Below are 19,570 nucleotides of genomic sequence, written 5' to 3' on the forward strand. Positions count from 1 at the left end.
TATTTTTGTATTTTTAAGCTTCTTTTTCCTCCTGTGTGTATGTGTAATTGTGTGCATTTTAAGAGAGAAAAAAAACACATCGCTTTTTTTTAAAAACTGTTCGACCCCCTCCCCCCCTCCCCTCCCCTCTTGTAGTTTGTGTTCGTGGGAAGATGGCCGGCTGCGTTCAGGTTGCCACTATATTTTTAAAAACCATTCAGGTGGTTCGTGTTGTTCCTGTTGACGGACGACGATGAAAGACGAGACTTTTGTATTTGTTCCAAGTAGAACCGCAGAGGTTGTAGGACTGAAGGGAACCTTGAAGTGGACCCAGAGAGAGGAGTTATTTTATTTTATTTTTTACTTTGTTTACTCTTGATGCTTGTGTTGCTTTGTTTGCCAAACATAAATTTTTCCGGGTTGGAAGGGAGGGGGGGGGGGGGGGGGGATTAAAAAAAATCGGTGTCCCATCTTTTCCTCCCCATGCCCGGTCGGTTGTTGCTTCTTCTGCTCATGAATCTTTAAGTTTGTAGAATGGCTACATATATTCCGTAGACCCATCCCCCTCCCAACCCGCGACACCTTTATTAATGTCTGTGAATCAACTGAATAAATTTTAATTTGTTTTTTCCCTTCTCCAAGGCTCTGTATTTCAGACCACAGATGGTGTGCTAAGCTACCTGTTTCTTGTCTTTGAATGGGAAGGCCGCTTACAGCCGGAGTGTTACTTGTAAATTAGTTCGTTCATAGAGCAAGAATAAAACAAAACACACACACACAGAAAAAAAACAACAAAACAAACATCTTGGCCTTTTATATAATTACCTGTAACAAACTGTTTTTACATGTTGGGTCATCTCTTGATTGCCTTTTGTGTCTTTACTTATAAAAGAAACAAATATATAAATATATATATAAATATATATAGTCTCCCTGATTGTTCTGATTTTTTAATTTTTTTTTGCCGCTGATTCACTGTAGGGAGTGAAATCCTACTAGGTCCATCAATCCAAACGTGTACAGGGGGGATTGGTCTGGCTGGGGGGCATGAGTGGAGATCTTCTGTGTAAAAGGGCAGATCCAGTTTGTGACAGTAATTTAAAAGAATAAAATAAACAAAAAGGCCCCGAACGTCAAAGCCAGGGCCTCTCCGCTTGCCGCCGTGGCTTCAGGTTGGGATTTTCTCCTGATTTCTTTCTAGAAACTTTCTCTTCATATGCATTCATAATTTTTGTGCGTGTCGGTGTGTCTGTTAAACGAAACTAGACATGCATGCAAAAAAAAAGCAGTGTATTTTAGTAGTGATGCCTTAAGTTAGACCATAAAGCTGAAGGTTCTCAAAAAAAAAAAAAAAAAGAAAAAACATTTAATGAGTTTGTTCCTCTCTCCATGTGGTATACAATTGTGTCCTTTCCTTCCACAGTACCTTTGCCGGGTCACTTATTTTTGCACCCTTGTTAGATAGGTCATCATCAGCAGTGCCGAGGTCTCCGAACTTTCCTTCCCGCGCCGGGACGAGTGCTCTCTTATCAGCACTCGCAGGTGTTGCGAGTTTCTCTCGGCTGTTCGCAGGTTATCTGGAAATGTCCTGTATTTTCCAATGTGTGTTTTTTGTACTGTAGGGAGTAATGTATCTTTTATCATCAAAAATAAACATGTTAAACAGAGACTGTGTCTCGAGTCTGCTTTTTTTTTTTCTTAGGACTGAATTACCTGCTGGAGGCCGAGCTCTGCGGCTCTTAAAAATGGCTTCTCCATGTCCAGGTCCTCTTTGGCGCTTCCTTCAAAGTACTCCGCCCCGATTTCTTCACACCACTGCATTGCCTTTCTGCGAGACACCTAGACAGCAGATGAAGTATTTCACAATCTATAATGCAGGAGAGATTATAGAGCTTATTATACATCTTTCATATTTGGACTGGGTACTCAGAAAGTTACGAGTAGAACCAATTAGGATCAATTCTCCTCTCAATACTCTAAAGTTCCTACAAAAAACCTGTATTAGGATTTTATGTGATGAAGTGTCAAAAATTCAACAGTGTGGTGTGCGATACTGGATATACTGGTATTGAGCAGATATTAAGAAAACACAGGGCCAGTATCGACAGCACTTATATTTTAAGTCTGATGTATCAAACTTACAGCCCTTAGTTATTGTTTTATTGTTTTCCTTTTAATTATTTTTGCTAAAACATGGGACAGAATTTAGAGAATAAAAAGGCAAAAAGAAATTTTACCATAGAGTTGAGGAACTACAGTGCACAAATTTCAAGAGGGAATTTGAAGCTAAGGTATCGATCTGAACATCGACACCAAGCTGGAATCGATACGCCACCTCTAATATTGAGCCCCTTTCAATGTGCTACCCCTAAATAAAATCCTACTCAACTTGCCAGCAGATGCACAACGGAGGAAGTCTGCAAACGAGTCGAGACCGACCTCCCGGTTGCTCAGGTCCGTCTTGTTGCCCAGGACAACGAAGGGAAAGTCTTCCGGATCCTGAGGCTCTCCCTGGACCAGGAACTCCTTCCTCCACATCTCCAAGGCGCTGAAGCTGGTCGAGGACGTGACGTCAAACACCAGCATGCAGCACTGGCTCCCTCTGTACAGAGGCGTGCCCAGAGACTGGAACCTCTCTGTGCCCGCTGTGTCCCAGATCTAAACACACACACGCAAAGAGAGAGAGAGGGAAACACAAGGCTGCAGAGCCTCTGCCAGTCATGAAGGTTGATGCATTTCACTGTGATACACACACCAACCTGCAGGGTCACCGTGTTCCCATTGATCCTGACTGCTTTGGAGAAAAAGTCCGTCCCTATGGTGGCTCTGTACATGTTGGTGAAGCGGTTATCCACATATCTGCTCATGACGGACGATTTTCCCACCCTGTGTAAACACACACACACCCACACACACACACAAGATAAATTAGAAATAACCTCAAACTGAACTCTTTCTTCGTCACAAGACACATTTAACTCCACCTGTGTGTCACGCGACGTGTAAAATGGTTAAAAAGTGGATGAAGTTGTTTAAACATCTGCCTACTTACTACACACATACATTTTACACCTTTACTTTAAAGAGTCGCGGCAAGTGAAAGTGAAACATTTGAGCTTTGAACTGAACCGAGTCCGAACATTTCAGAGTGAAAACAAAACCACCAAAAGTTACCCGGAGTTCCCTATGAGGATCGTCTTCAGAGTCACGGGAGTTTTTTCCTCACCCATGTTGAACGGAGGCTGCGACCAGATTGACTGCAGCTGTGAAGCTGCGGCGGACGGTGACGCCTTCAGGGTGCTGCTCGGAAATTCGCAATGGGTTAGTTGTCATTTATCAAACCTAAGTGACATTCATCAAACCTTTTTTTTTTTTTTTTCCAAAATATCTCATCGGACTTTGAAACACGTTAAGGAACGAAGCGATGATATGCAAAGTACAGGAACAAAAGGAGGGAAAAAATGCAGCATTCAAATGTTGATGGTATGATGACGTAATTTTATAAACAGCATATTTTGTAGATTAGGGAACGAACCAAAAGCCTTAGCACTAATAATAATACTAATTTTTATATATTATTAATTATATAGCAACGTAGTCCTCGTTGAACCACTGCAATATAAACTTACTTAATCAATTACCATAATTGTTTATTGTCTTGATTTCTGCACGTTTATTAAATGACTATAGTGTGGCAACGCTGTGGCCTACGCTTCTGAAGGCATCATTTGATAAACATCTGTGTGGCTGACCCATGGCTCACCTTTGACCTTTAAATGTTTTTTTTAGCAGAAAATACAAAATCTTATCAAATGGTATCAAAGAAAGCGATGGTGGACACTGTGGGTTTTTCCCCTCACAGATCCACTTGAGTAGATTTGAATATTGAAAATGCGTTGTATATCAGTAATTTGGTTAGAAATGCAACTAATTTGAATGCAGATTTAGTAAACAGAGGTTGAAAACCTATTTTTATGTATGTTTCTCTTCATTTTGATGGCTATAGGTCTCAGATAATTTAATTCTTTTGCTAATTAAAATGGATTTTTAAGAAACCCGTGCATGTGAATGTGCTTTTCTGCATTTTTCACTACTCATTACTTTTGACAATCAAGCACAGTGTCACCGCTCTAATTTCCTGGTAGACGGCTGGAGTCACTTTGGTCTTGATAAAACCCAGCGGACCGACACAAGCAGACGCCACGGCAACCCAAATCATCACTGGAGACGGGGACCTTGAATGCTTTCTGAAAAGCAAAACTTACCTTCGTCTGAAGAAGACGACTTTGGACCGCTGAGCAGAGACCCGATGCCAAAGGGAAGTTAAATTGTTCTGTAACTTTCTCTCCTCCTGGTGTCAGTGACTGTCTGCTGAGCAACAGCATAACATTAAAACTTTGATTTTTTTTTGTTTTGGTCTTATGTATGACCTGTCTAAGCAAAAGAAGTTTACGATTTAATTAATTGGTAACTATAATTAGCAACGCAAACAAATGCGCATGAATTTCGTGTTTGTATAATTTTTTTTAATCCATAATATTGAAATGAATTGTATTGTGCCCAAAGAAAATCTGGATCAAAAATATATATATTTATTTATTTATCTTACCAAAAGGCCATGTTCGATGTGTTAGAAAACCACAATGCTTTTATATATCTGATCAGGAACTGTGCACCGTGTCCCCACTGCTTCAGAGCGAGTCCAGGAACACAGAACCTCATCAGAAACTCCCTGCGGAATGACAGTGAACCACTTCGACTCGCCACCAGGGGGCAGCAGATGCTTCCGTTAAGCCTCCATCACTGCTCACTGCGTCAGGTGTGTTTCTCTGGGGTATTTGACGCCACGTTAAGTTGCTGCATTTAGAATGAGTAGTTTTATGTTTCAGTTTAGTTTTACTGACACTAATAGTCAATACACCCCCGCAACTAAACCAACATTGTACAATAATTTAGCCTTTTGTCGCAATTTTCTCAATCAAACGCCATGCAGCAGGGCAAGCTAAACCGGTGCTAGCGAGTCCAGCTAATTTAAAAATACTGCAGCAATAATAGAAGAAAATAGATTTTTTTAAAGGTAAAAACAATATAGGCTATATATATTTATTATAATAATTCTATTGCAAATGTAACTAAACTTCCTGCTCTTTAGTTAAATTGACTTCATTTCAACATATGTTCTTGTGATTCTATGACAACACAAAGTACTAAGTATTGTAAACAGGGAAGGAAAATGGTTATCTAAATAAAAATGAGAAAATATATAATGTCCACTTATGTTCATCCACCTTTACAAACAGCGTCCTAAGCTCTGGGCAGCTAACTGACCCACAGTTCAGTCCTGTCCCATCTTGACTTCGGGGTTCCTCAGGGATCCATTCTAGTTCCACTTCTTTTCCACTCTTAACACAACATTTATGCAACATAACACCGCCTTTCACTGCTTTGCGGATGTTATCCAAATTTATTTATCTATTTTGGCCACACTGCTATTCAGCCCTTACAGATGCGCCTTACAGATGTTCAAATATGGCTATTAATCTGAACGAAAGCAAAACTGAAATCATCTTATTTGGAAAACCCAGCCTTCTAAATGACTACAGTATCACTGGTCCATGAGATTCACAGTCATCTGACTTTATGCTGCTCTGACAGAAAATATCAAAGAAACAGAGGTTTGTGACTGCAATGTGACATTTTTTTAAAAGTTAAACAGGGATAAATACTTTAGCAAGGCAACTCTATAATAACCCAAAGCAATGAGGAGAAAAAAAAAGATTTTACCAGCATCCGTGCAACAACAACAGAAATGCTCACCAGATCTTTACAGGAACAAAAATTAACTCCAAACAACATGAACATTTAGGAGGGAAAAGTTACAAGTGGTAATAGTTTCACTTTTACACATCTGTGTATGGTGAGATTACATGAACTCAACAGTGGAAAGAGTTACAATAGCTAAGTGACAAGCTAACTTTATTAGTCAGAGCAGCACTTTCACGCTCCTCTGCTGCTAAAAACGTCACCTCACATGCCAAGATCAGCGTGGAGGAGGCAACTCATCTCTGAAAGTGTTTGGTGATGGTGAGGACAGTTTGTGTGTGTTGGCGTGTGTGTGTGTGTGAGACAGACAGAGAGAGAGAGAGAGAGCGAGAGAGAGGGTGCTCTCCTGAGTATAGCACTGCTGCTGCAGTCCTGCACCAAAGAGATAAGAGCACCGCCTTCACAGAAACCCGTTTCTTGGGAATTTGAAGGCTGCCATCAAAGTCCAGTGGTGACAGACAACGCCATCCGTCACCCGGGTTACGACCGGCTCAAACAGCCCCCTCGCCCCCAACTGTCCTGTACTTCACACTGTAGTGTCACTTCAGAGTGCAAGCAGGAAACACTGACATCTGACGGGCTACGCTGCACATGTGCCACTCTCACTATGAGTCCGACTTACACAGCACGACCAGGCCGAGGCTGCAGGGTCCTGTGGGCCTGCTGCTGCGCTGCTTGTAATTCCCGGCCTCCTCCTCCGTTCATCTTGATAAGCGCTTATCAGGGCGTCGCAGGCCACCGCGTCCCTGCCCAGCTGTCCTCGCTTGCGGCGCAGGCTCCAGCACCGTCACTCCTCCTCATAACAGCCAAGTAAGCCGATGTGCTCAGAGAGCAGCTCGGCTCAGTCCCATTTCATTTTGACACAGCGGTCCTTAGCGGGAAAGCAGACCAAATCCAGTCGATAAATAAGGAAGACGTCTATAGAAAACACTGTGCAGTGCCTATCGAGCCTACCCAGCATGCATCTCATCTTACCTGCAAGCTCTGAAGATGCTAATTTTGGACAATAATTTGAATAATCAGGACAAGCAACATCTCGATTAGGCAAGCGTGCAGGCAATTAAGAACGCTCTCATCCTCCCATGTTTAACATCCTTCAAGTGGAAGTGTTTAAAAAGTATCAATGCGGGACTTTTTCGGTTTCTTTTGTTTTTCCTCATAGATAAAAAATAAAGGAGGAAAATAAAACTGTTCTACTGTGTTGTGGTTGAAGGATAGAGATTAACTACAGCTTCCATTTCTGCTCAAAAGTCGACATTTTCAAGTTACAAGTTAGACAAATAAACAGGAAGGTCTGAGATTTCTCAGCAGCGATGTGCTTAAGCTAGCAATAGCTGCTACATTAAATTATTTACCCCTCACAACAATTGTGTTCCAACATCAGTGGTAATATGGATACCTACCAGCATTTGCTTTTGGTTCTTCAGTTTAGACTTCGAGTTCTTGAAATATTCTCCTCTGCAAGTTCTAAGATGGATGAATAAACAGGAAGGCTGAGATTTTACCACGTGTTTAAGCTAGCGATAGCCGCTACAATAAACTGTTGTTTAGCCCTCTTGTATCTCTTTCAGTATTTCACACACTCAGTACTGTAAAACCTTTGATTGTGATTTGTTTGTTTAGGGTTCATACATGAAATGCAACAAAGCCTGTTATTAGCCCGCATTGCTAACAGTTAGCTTGTGACTGGGAGCAGCAGTTTGCATTTCTTGCTGTTTTTTCTTTCTTTTGAAAGTGAAACAGAATAAAGTTGGATTTAATGTTATTCCTAGAGGAGGAGGTACCAGACTTTGGGTTGTTATTCTTTATAATCTTTATTGCGCTCCTTACACATAAAACATGTGTATATCGGGGCCATTTGAATTAGCTTCCAATGGGCTTCCTGTATTGGACCTATTTGGTTGACTAAATACAAACCTTATGAGCAACACCAGCTGGCGACCCTTTGTGATACATGCAGGACATGCAGGACCTGTGACATAAATGCTCAAAAATCATTAACTAGCTGGACAACAGAAACCACACAGTGATAAAATCTCAAACAGACGAAGACAGAAAGCTGGGGAACAGTCAGGGTTTCGACATTTGATGATGCGGTGTAATTTGCCTGATGACGACTGGTCAAAGTTTTTGACAATGTTTAGAAGTCTGTCCTTACAAAACCTCTGAAACAGATCCTGGATTAAGGATAGGGACTGTCCAATGATATTTCCAGGATTGTTTTACATTGTCTCACCAATTGTAAGTCAAATTAGCCACTGTCTTACATTGGGTGACATTTTTGATCACATCTGTATCGGCATGATATGTGTTATCGGATTCTTTTCCATGTTACCTTGGGCTCATCATTAACCTGCGCTCCATCCATTTTGTGCTCATTTTTCAGGTCGGTTCCTATCCAAATGGGCCTCATACATAAATGCTAGTTTCCTGATCAACTATTCTTTTAGTCTGTATATTCTGTGGCTTAATGGCTCTACGTCACACTAATTACCTGTGTATTTACCTTGTAAATGGTTAAAACTAACTTTTTCTAGAAGAACTAAAAGTCCCCCTATAGAACCAGCTGTACTTTTACATTGAGGTTATGCCTCGCTTTACGTTGGTGATATTTTTACTTTTCTAGTAAAATGAATAAACATTTAGCTTCCAACTCTATTAAATCCAATCAAGGCTTCCACAAAAAAAGCAAGTACTTCACCTGAGCGTCCTATTAAAAAGGTAAAGTCGGCCCGGTTCCGGTTTGCCGATCATCCGTTTCATAAAAAGTTTGCCAAAAGGTTGACCTCGCTGACCTTTGCTATTCTCATCCGTTTATTTCTGTTGGCTTCTTGGCCAGCGTTTCCTACTTGAACGATTGTTCCCAGGAATGGAAAATTCACAGACATGGTTGAGTTAATTAAACACTTTTTCACCCCGCAGTTGCCATGACCCCCATGTTTCAATTTGCACCTGGGCAAACTGATGCAGGTTATCAGGAATCAATCCTCTATAACCGCTGTGGTTTCTTAAAAGGCTGGGGAAAAGATCAGCTTTCATCTAATTTCTGCCTAACTGTTTCTCTCCCCTGATTTCCCTGAAAACCGTAAATGAACAAAGAGAGAGGAAATTTGGGGAGCTGCTTTGACTATCAAATGACCGGGCACACTGTCGGGCTTGTGCGCCGCCAGGCCGTGTCCATACCATATCTCTCCTGTATGATTGCTGCTTTTCCCCCGATTTGCATTACTGCGCTTCCACTCCAAGCTTTGCCGGACCACAAAGAAATTGCGTCTTTGCATTTTTCCCTCCGCTTTGTTCAAATGCCTCTCAAACTCTTTTTCCATGTGGGCTCGCTCTTATCTGGGGCTGTATGCACATTTCATCAACAGACACTAAAGAAGACAAGAGAAGAAAAGGAGGGCCTCTCCTTGGCGCGTGTGCTCCCTGAAGGGCCCTGGAGATGGCCTTGCTCCTCGACGCGTCTGACTCCCACACCTAAATAAACCCCGTCTCATCCGACGTTTCCGTCCATCACCTGGAGCGCCTTGATAACAGCCGTGGTTTGGCGCTTTTTTTTTTTATTCGTGGTGGAAATCATCCGAGATACTCGGCCGTTATCAATGTGACGCAAGCAGCGCGCAGGGACATAAAGGAAGAGCAGAGGAACTAAGATTTAAAACGGCCTTCGAGGGCCACAAACCCACCGGCGATATTTGTATTTCATAAATAAATGACACAGTCAAAGGTGATTTCTCTCTCTCTCTCTTGTAGCTGTAAAAATGTAACATCTACCATCTTGCAGGCTCTTTCTCTGTGGACCAGAGAGGTGTGTCTTGTCAAAAAAAAAAAAAAAAAAGTTGTCTCCAACCCCTCCCACGAACTGTCTCGTAAGCCCTAAACTTTGCTGCTGGTTGAAGAAGTTGCTCTTGTAGCCATCAGCCTGCGGCGAGACAGTCAGTCAGTCAGTCCATCGACTTGAACTGGACCTCTTTCCGCTGGGTTGTAGAAATTCTGTGAGCATCCACTCTGGTAGGTGACCACTTCATCTCATGTTGGACTGATGTTCTCCAGTTGTCTCTCGTTAATTGTTTTGCTCTTTTTTTTTTTTATTAAAAAAAATATTTTAAAAAATTCGAGTGTTTCTGATTGGCCACTTTTGGCATCGCGGTTAAAGTTCATTTTGAGATGGAAACTTTTTAATGAAACGGTGAGTATTGGCGTTTCCACTTAATCAAAGCAATCTGTTTTATAGACTTTTTTCAAATATGTTTTCCTCCATATTGGTTCTAAATCGAGTTAGGAAAAATGGCGTAAATAATTTTAACAAAACAAAAAAAAAGAAACATTTTAAGCAGTTAATGCTCAGTTTAGGACGAGTTGTGCGTTTGTAATTATGAAGTTGCATTTAAATGTATTCATGTGAAACTTCTTCCTGGCTTCTACCTTGATTTGTCTTCACACTTTTGTTTTCAGATTTCTATGAATCAGATCAGATTTTTCTTTTCGTCCTGCGTGTTTCTGACTTCATCATCGCAGATGGACATATTCAGAATTATAATAACGGGGCCTTATCAGATTTTCTCAGACTTTATCTCACGCTATCAGCCACTTCTCTTACCTCTTCTCTTTCCTGTAAAGATCCTGAGCGAGATTCACACTGACTTTTACCACGACTGTGATATTTCTTACTTTAACCACTTTTTGTATTCTTGAAAATAAATGTTTTGGGGAAGATTTTCTGTCACTCTCTAAGGCGTTCTGTTTATGAAAAGAAGAAGAAGAAAAAAGAAACAGGACCCTTTTTTTGCGTTTTTCATCCCCTCGGGCATTTCTTCAGCCTACCTCCAACCGGCATACCTATTATATTTTAAGGCCACCTAGTAACCGTTCGGTCACTGGCTGCATCACTACTTTTAAAGAGCCGGTTATTTTTAGTTGTTACTTTCAGCCACAGTCAAATGAGGATCCTAGAAAAGGAAGTTTGAAAAAGCCTGCTGTCGAGAGATCTCGTCCCTGATAACTTTAAGTTGCACTTGTTTGTTGTGTTAGCAAACGACGGGGCCCGGCGATGACGCCCTATCTGCCTCGATCAGAGTCGCCTGCGTTGGCAGAGCGGAGTGTTGGGACGAGTGATGGATCTGTGTTTTTATTTCAGGGTGAAAGTGATCATGGAGGATTCGTCAGACCAGTCCCATTGGGCGTCTCCCACCTTGCTCAGCTCCGACCCCCTCGCCGGCTTCCCCTCTGACCCGGGCCTGTTGACCGCTGGGGAAGAAGGAGAGGCCTTTTTCTCAGCCGCAGACGCCGATTACGCCGGGCTGTCCTCGTTCTTCCCCAACCCGAGCCACAGCCGAGCGCCGTCCAGCTACAGACACAGCTCCGGTGAGCGCCAGCGATCCCTCGCCATCCTCTGAACCGGGGGGCGTCCCAACAGTTTGCCCCAAGGCGCAAATACTCAGCGGCCGGCCCCCATTTTAAAAATGCAAAACTATTTTTGGTACAAGTGCTTTTTACTTACCCAGCAATAAATTACACATGCAATATTTAATGGAAAAAAGTAAATAAATAAACAACAAATTATTGTGAGTGTGAAGAAAAAGTCTGAGATGTTTGTCTTTATAAAAGAAATGCTAACATTTACTGGAAGGGTTTTTAGACATAAACCTGGAGTCTTCATGAATGTTCATGCCAGAGGTCGTCAAGTGTCATTTGGTCAAGAATGACACTTTAAAAATGGCAACTTTTTAATGCAAAGAAGTTGCATTAAACTTTTGTTGATTACAAAAACAAAATGATTTTTCCATTGAACAATGCAGGTTGCTTTCCATTGTTTGACATTTAGTTAATCTACTGAATTAAGTTAATATTAACTTAATTAATATCATTTAACATTACTTGAATTCAGTATATTAATATTTACTGAATAACATTTCATTCAGCAAATTAATGTTTAATTTACTGGATTAAATAATAATTTGATTTAGTAAATTAATACTAAACATTCTTTCAGTAGATTAATACAATCCACTGAATAATAAGAGTCATTATTATTCAGTATATAATAATGACTGTTATTTACTGAATGATAACACCATTATTCAGTAAACGGTGACACTTATAATGCAAAGTTGCACTAGAAGTGTCTGCTTACTGAATTACACAAAACGACAACGGTGGTAAACATTCATCAAGACTTTGTCATGTTTATGACAGTTTAATGTCAGTCAAATAAAGTGTTACCAAAGAAATATGTTCAGTTTACTAAACCTTTGGGGCCTGATACCTTTTTTTTTGGGGGTTATTAAAATATTTTAATCTATTCCTAGCAACAACAAAAAAATAAGAAGTTCCTTTAAAAATCTCGCTGTGTTAAGCCCAGTAAATGAGTGCGTGTGTTCAAGTCTGTTTTGGAGTAAACAGTCCCTTTATGTTTTCTCTAATATTTGCCATGATATAAAAGAAAATATGGCTGGGGAAAGAAAAAAACACTTTGGGTTATGCTTAATATTTTCCCTTTGAGATGTAAATTTGTAAATGAAATCCTCTTCCTAAAATAGACCCCGTCTGAAAAAACAAAACAGGAGATTCAACTTAAAAGAAATTGAGTTAATTTGTTACAAGTAATCAGCTTAAGTAAACATATTAAGTTTATTAAGTTGTCATGTGAAGCAAACGTAAATAAATTAAGTTTGACAAACTTAATTTGATTAAATGTAACAAATGAACTCATTTTTTTAAGCTGGAGCTCCATTCTCTTTTTTCAGTAAAGTCTAATTCACTAAGCAGCCAAATTTATTCCTTTGTTGAGCTGCGGCCCACATGAACTTATTTAAAAGCCCAGCGATCTGAAATCCAGACTTGGTGATTTCATTCCTGTTTCTCTGTGTGGTCTAAAGTCCGGCAGGTGTACACCTCCCCAGGCCTCCTCAGTAACCTCCAGCTCCTGGACGGGCCCCCGAGCCACCCGCTGAGCTCGCCCTACAGCCCCGCGGCCTCCACCTGGAGCAGCAGCCCGCTCACCAAGACGCCGCTGCACTCGCACACCCCGACCTCCCTCTACTCCCCCGGGATGGCCTCCTCCTTCACCGCCTCCAGGGACGGATACCCTTCCCCCGGAAGGGAGGGCCGGGAGAGCCCCCGTCTCCAGGAGGCCCTCAAAGCGGAGCGTCTGAGCCCTCTGGGCGGCTCGGGTGCCAGCAGCAACTTCCTGAACCTGACCCCCGCTGCCGGGAGCATGTACACCCCCTCGTCGCACTCGCACCCCCACATGCTGAGCCCGTACAGCTCGTACATGAGCGGGCCGCAGGACTACGGCTCGCCGGCCTTCTACTCCAGCGCCGGCGCCTGGATCAGCCCGTCCTACTCCCCGAAGCTCCGCAACAAGCTGAGGCCGACCACTCCAGGTGAGACTCGGCACAGAAAACTGAGTACATATGTATATATTGTTTGTAAGCCTAAATTTCTGTTAATTATGATAATTTCTCCTTTTCACTTAATGAAAATGTGACACTTAAAAGTGAAACATTGCATCAAATCAATAATAAAAAAAAAAGTTTAGTACGGAATAGTGAGTTTAATTGAAGTATGTTTCATACCTGCTTAGCGGTTGTCAATTTTCTCCTGGTTGCTGCCCCCCTCTTGGCCACCTCTTAGGAACACCACTGTTGGATTGGTATGAAAACTTCCTTGTGTAAAAATACCAGTTTCATGATATTTAAAACAGAATGTTAAACTCGATGAAAGACAACAATTATTTTAGATTTTCGAAGGAAAAAGTTATTTCAGTTAAAATTATGTTAATTCAGTATTTTTAATATGATTTTAATACACAAATTCAAACACATGTATAGAAATAAGGGGTTGGTTTTTTTTTTGCAACTAGAGATATTTTCTAAACAGCCTTATCTTTTTTTGTCAGTAGTACAACAAACGCCTCCTTACAGCCAGCTGACTTGACAGTGCACAGCAGCAATTTAATTCAGTTTATTTTGTGGTGCAAATTTCTAACAAATGTCATCTCAAAGAATTTTAAAAGACAAACAGATCTAATTCATATCCAGTTATAAAAAAACAACAACATATAAATAAACCTCTCCAATTCAGTCATACAGAAAAATTCTAATTCACTTAAATATTGTTTAACTCGATCCTAGTTAGGATAGTAAACTTACCATTTGGTAATAAAAAAAAATGCTATTTACTTACTGAAGCCAAGGTGATTGCATCAAGTTGATGGGGAAGTGTGAGTGAGAGATAGGAGCCTTAATAAACTCAAGTCACTCCTACACTTTCTTCAGGATGTCAATAAAAGGACAGAGGTTGTAGGAACAGCAGGACGGAGGTTTCAGTCTTCAGGCTGTAACCTTGGTACCGTTAGCCGGATTTTCTACACAATGCTAATTACAGTACAGCAAACCGATTTATACTGATAAACAAAAAGAGATTTCAGGAAAGGTCGCTGAGCAGAAATGTTGGAAGTCGTTTCCATTTGACGACGACTCGTCAAAGCAGCTGCAGGAAGGCAACTTGTCTTGGCTGGAAGTTGCCAAAACTTGTAATTAAGTTTCTATCAACGCGTTGTCACGAAATGTAAGCCAACCCAAACATCTGCCAGAGAAAGCAAGGGAAATGTCAAGGAAGGACTATTCCTTTATTTTATAATAATTCCCTTCTCACCCACCGCGGGTGGTTCTTATCCTCTGAGCTCGGGTCCTCTACCAGAGGCCTGGGAGCTTGAGGGTTCTGCGCAGTATCTTGGCTGTGCCAAGGACTGCACATTTCTGGACTGAGATGTCTGATGTTGTTCCTGGGATCTGTTGTAGCCATTGGTCCAGTTTGGGGGTGACTGCAAATAATATATATATATATATATATATATATATATATATATATATATATATATATATATATATATATATACAGTACAGACCAAAAGTTTGGACACACCTTTCTAATTCAATGGGTTTTCTTTATTTTCATGACTATTTATAAGGCAAGAAATCCCACTTATTAACCTGACAGGGCAGGTTGACCTATGAAGTGAAAACCATTTCAGGTGACGACCTCTTGGAGCTCATCAAGAAAATGCAGAGTGTGTGCAAAGCAGTAATCACAGCAAAATGTTGCTACTTTGAAGAAACTAGAATATAAGGGGTATTTTCAGTTGTTTTACACTTTTTTGTTTAGTGCATATTTCCACATGTTATTCATAGTTTTGATGCCTTCAGTGTGAATCTACAATGTCAATAGTCATGAAAATAAAGGAAACTCATTGAATTAAAAGGTGTGTCCAAACTTTTGGTCTGTACTGTATATATATATATATTTACACACATTTTGTTCCTTTTCTTCAGAGGCCCGAGAGTGTGTGAACTGCGGAGCCACCGCGACGCCCCTGTGGCGCCGGGACGGTACCGGACACTACCTGTGCAACGCCTGCGGACTGTACCACAAGATGAACGGCCAGAACCGACCTCTGATCCGGCCCAAGAAGAGACTGGTGGGACTCGCTCCTTCTCGGAGGTGCTAAGCGCAACCTGCTGCCGCGGAAACCTTAATTGTCGTGTTGTTGTTGTTTTTTTTCCTCGCGCGTGTTTCAGATCGTGAGCAAGCGCGCGGGTACCGTGTGCGCCAACTGTCACACCAGCACGACGACGCTGTGGCGGCGCAACGCCAGCGGGGAGCCCGTGTGCAACGCCTGCGGACTCTACTTCAAACTGCACAATGTGAGGCCCAGGGACGGCCCGAGGCAGAAGCGAGTTATGCGGCTGCTTTGGGCCATTACATCAGTTTTACTAATTTTTTTTTTTTTAAAATGGCAACTGTTTTATTTTTATATAAGAAGACATGATGGAGGTTATTTCTTTCAATTTTGCGGCGATAAATTGCACACACTGCAAAAACACAAAATCTTACCAAGTATTTTTGTTTAGTTTTGAGTGAAAATAAATGAGTAGACTTGAGATAAGCCAGATCTAACTGACAAGTAACATTTCTGAAAGGTGTACGATCTTGTTTTAAGTCAATAATTCCATAATATTGATGAAAAAATACTTATTGTATTGGCAGAGTACTTTAATTATCACATGGGAAATTGTCGCGTTATAAGAGAAATAATCTGCCAAAGTAACTCATATTTTTTTTATGAATATTAAGGAATTATTGACTTAAACTCCCGAAATGTTACTTGTAAGCTAGTTTTGTCCTTTCTTAAGTATACTAAGATATTTGCAATACAAACTAGACAAAAATACTTGGTAAGACTTTGTCTTTTTGCAGTTTTTAAAATTTTTTTAAAAACAAGATAATAAACTTGTTGAATCATTTACTCTAAATTCACTGTTACTGTCAAATTGATGATATGCCATATAAGCCTTGACAATAAATCAATAATCGCGATAGACATGATCAATATCAGTAGATCATACGTCTGATGGAATTCAATAATTTTACTGATTTCCGATCCAGAACCGCATAGCATTCTGGGGGATGTAGGCAGAGGAAAGGCTGTAGCCACTCAATCTCTCATAGCTAGCTAAGCTAGCTATGAGAGATTAGCTAGCTTAGCTAGAGTGGCTCTCTCCTTGGTTACCTGGCAACAACCTGTTGGGTAACGTGCGTAGCAGCAATTTTTAAAATAAAAAACAATGTGTGAAAAGTGTGGAAAAAAGAAGAAAGGTCATGGCACTAGTTTAGCAGTATTTCAGATATTTAAAACAAAAAACTAATCAATAAATATCAATATCGACTGATGTGACATGCTAATAGTGTGATACGTTTCTCAGTAATATTGTCCAACCTTACTGCCACACTTTAATATCGCTCTCCATTTCAAAATTCAAATTAATTCAGTTAATTAAGGCAATAGCTTTAATAATATTAGTAAGCTTATTACGAATGGCAATAAAGATAGGTTACACACAAAGGCGTAGGAATGATGAAGCACCTGGTGTGGAGATGTTGGTACGAGGGGCCTCCAAATAAAAATCTTCTTAGGGCCCCAGAAAGACTCGGGCCGGCCCTGTTGAAGCCTCACACGAGGTCAAAGCAACATTTCCAACCCGACGCATCGGGGGACTTTTGTGACATAACTCCTCTGGTTTACTCCCCAGGTCAACCGACCGCTCACCATGAAGAAAGAAGGCATCCAGACCCGCAACCGGAAAGTCTCCAACAAGAACAAGAAGAGCAAGAAGGCCGCCATGTTGGAGCCGTACTTGGACGCGGTCCAGCCGCCTCCCCTGGACGACAACGGCGGGCCCTTTTCCCTCGGCCCCGGGACTCTGCTGACCTACAGCCACACGCCGCACCTCCTGCCCACCCCGACCCCGCTGCACCCTTCCGCCGGCCTGCCCTACGCGCACCACCTCAACTCTGGCATGGTGCCCACTCTGGTGTGACCCTGCAGCAGCTGCAGCGCGTGCTTCCTCCTTCGTCTAATGTAGGATTTGTACATAAATTATGATTTGTTTATTATTTTTTCCACTGTATTTTTTTTTTAAATTTTTTTATTGCATCTGTCGTTGACATATTTTGACGTGCGAGGCCAGATAAAAATCCCTCCACAGAGCTTGCTGCACATGTAAACACACTGATGACAGATTTGCTCCTTCTGTAAATACAAAACAAGCGTCTGATTTACTGCCAGCGTCTGCTTCGGGCTAAATAATGTGAAGTTACACAGGAGTTTTAATGTTCACGGCTCTCTGTTATGTATTTGCATACATGATCTAACCGCACTAAAGCTGCAGAGAGAAGAATAAAATGTTTGACTTTATATGCTTGACTGGCGAGGGGTTTTGTTTTAGGTCATTTGAATCCTCAGCAGCTCTGTGGCCTGGCCAAAGCGCTGCCTCCTGTGTGCAGGCATTGTCCTCCTCCACGCAGACATAGTGGTGCCTTTGTGCGGCCACCGATCCACTTTGACAGTGTAATTGTACAAAGTCGCTATGCAAATACCCCCTGCCCCACACCTACCTTTTCCGCAGAAGTGACAAACACTCAACTAAAGTGCAACACTTACACCTGGTTTGATGCTTCTGCCAGTTTTTGCCCGTTGAGGAACAACTGGGCGTCTGTCTCACCGACACGCATTGAAGGCCATGTTTTTATGTTCACTAACTCGTGTGAAACCTTTTTCCATTTTCCGTTCTTATTTGCCCTGCTTGTATCCAGAGATCAGACACGATGGTAGCAAGAGGTAATACTCTTGTGTCAAGCTGAAAGTGCTGAGTAATGAAAGCATTTTAGAGAAATAACCAGGGTATTCTTGAGTCACGCTGTGTCAGCGTTCCAGTCCAGGGATTTTCTACTTCTTTCTTCCTCATTCTGATTTTCACACACTTAGCAGGTAAGCAAATATCAGCACATTCTTGCTGCGTAAACCAAATGAACACATCTGTCTTCAGCTGTTTGTTGTTTTCTGACTTCTGGGGGGGAATAACCTCCAAATTCCCCGAAGAAATGCCTTAAAGGGGCGGTAGCCCAGGGCCCCAATTTATATATATATATATATTTGGGGGGGGGGGGGTATCAAGACTTATTTTTTACCCTGTTTTTTTTCAGCGAATATATGTTTTGCTTTGTACTTTATATAAAACATATAGGACCATATAAATTAAATTGTATGAAAATGATTTTTATGAAAATAAACAATACTCAAGTTTTTGAAAATTGAGAAGCTATAGTCATTTTTTAGGAACAACATGCATTAAGTCATGTATAGGACTACCTTGTGTTATAATTTGAACTAGTAGTAGATTTTTTCTCAAGTGGATAAGGTACCAAAACTGGCTCCTGGGGGCCTCGTCCTTGTAAATCCGACCCTGGATGTGACCTTTAGAACTTCACAGCAAACATTTTTTCAAGATTGTTTTGATAACTAATGTTTTTGCTCCCCCCAGGGACTCTGACACGTGACACTCTAATTGTGACGTTTTCCAGATCAATCTGACTACTCATACCCCTTAACCAACTCTTTACATTTTGGGACAGCCACAAACCTGAATCTATTCAATTTTGTTTTACTTTTGCACTTGCGATAGGCTAACATACAGTAAAGGGATGCATAACTGTGAAGGAGAAAGGAGGTTGTGTGTTTTCTTTCCTCTTTATCACAAATAAAATCCAAAACGTGAGTGATGTGGAATAAATTTCATGCAGACCTCAGTCAGACTGGATGATGTGGAGTTGCTTTTCTTTCCATGGAACAGAGGGAAAGTGAAGGATGACTTTGAGTCCTAACCCATCAGCTGTCTGCTAGTAAGTTGCTCTGATAAAGTTTTAGTCTGGGCCTGCATCACTTATTCAAATGGGTTGGATGCACCCAAGGCATCTGCAGGTTTCAGCAAGTCAATTTTAAGACTTTCTAATGCCCCCTCTAATTAAATTTAAGACCAAAAAGATAGATAAAGATAAAGATAGAGGATGGCTAGAGGATCTTGCTGTTTCATAATCAAAGACAGCAAAAACTGCGAAATCTCTGGGCTCTTGGTATCAGCTTTGTGTTGCCGACTCTTTACAAACACCACAGTGTCAAGCATCTTTTTCTTTTTCTTTTTCCACAATATGCATGTAGCCTCCTACAGGCTGGCAACAAAAGTTATGAAACTAAACGTTTTCCAGACAATTTACAATGAATTTGTACTTATCAGACACAAAAAAAGCTACCTAAACAGACTTTTTACATCCTTTTTATAATTAGCAACAAGTTAACGGTAACTTCAACCATATATACATATGTACGTCTATGGCTTAACCCCCCTCAATAATATGATTAAGGTGTCTG

The 19,570-nt window shown here is 41.1% G+C and overlaps 2 protein-coding genes across 4 annotated transcripts; one reads left to right on the plus strand and one right to left on the minus strand.

Annotated features, from left to right (window-relative positions):
• Positions 1–115: 115 nt before the first annotated feature.
• Positions 116–4,313, minus strand: LOC102221039 (ras-related protein Rab-7a-like). Of its 2 annotated transcripts, XM_005800619.3 has the most exons (6): positions 4,245–4,313; positions 3,154–3,279; positions 2,739–2,865; positions 2,419–2,637; positions 1,693–1,818; positions 116–1,595 (listed from the first exon to the last, which is right to left on the minus strand). In XM_005800619.3, the coding sequence occupies exons 2-6, from the start codon at positions 3,207–3,209 to the stop codon at positions 1,509–1,511; spliced, it is 615 nt and encodes a 204-aa protein (XP_005800676.1). In that variant the 5' UTR covers positions 3,210–3,279; positions 4,245–4,313; the 3' UTR covers positions 116–1,508. The 2 variants fall into 2 exon arrangements, with proteins under 2 accessions (XP_005800676.1, XP_023180980.1); XM_023325212.1 differs by lacking the exon at positions 116–1,595 and having other exon boundaries at positions 1,699–1,818; positions 2,373–2,637.
• Positions 4,314–4,713: 400 nt separating this feature from the next.
• Positions 4,714–18,451, plus strand: LOC102221305 (GATA-binding factor 1-B-like). 2 transcript variants are annotated; one of them, XM_023325211.1, is made up of 6 exons: positions 4,714–4,798; positions 10,940–11,166; positions 12,681–13,187; positions 15,138–15,283; positions 15,384–15,509; positions 16,896–18,451. In XM_023325211.1, the coding sequence occupies exons 2-6, from the start codon at positions 10,953–10,955 to the stop codon at positions 17,181–17,183; spliced, it is 1,281 nt and encodes a 426-aa protein (XP_023180979.1). In that variant the 5' UTR covers positions 4,714–4,798; positions 10,940–10,952; the 3' UTR covers positions 17,184–18,451. The 2 variants fall into 2 exon arrangements, with proteins under 2 accessions (XP_023180979.1, XP_005800677.1); XM_005800620.2 differs by lacking the exon at positions 4,714–4,798 and adding an exon at positions 9,695–9,813.
• Positions 18,452–19,570: the final 1,119 nt, after the last annotated feature.

The sequence above is a fragment of the Xiphophorus maculatus genome, chromosome 20 (genome assembly GCF_002775205.1).
Source record: "Xiphophorus maculatus strain JP 163 A chromosome 20, X_maculatus-5.0-male, whole genome shotgun sequence".
NCBI lineage: Eukaryota > Metazoa > Chordata > Actinopteri > Cyprinodontiformes > Poeciliidae > Xiphophorus > Xiphophorus maculatus.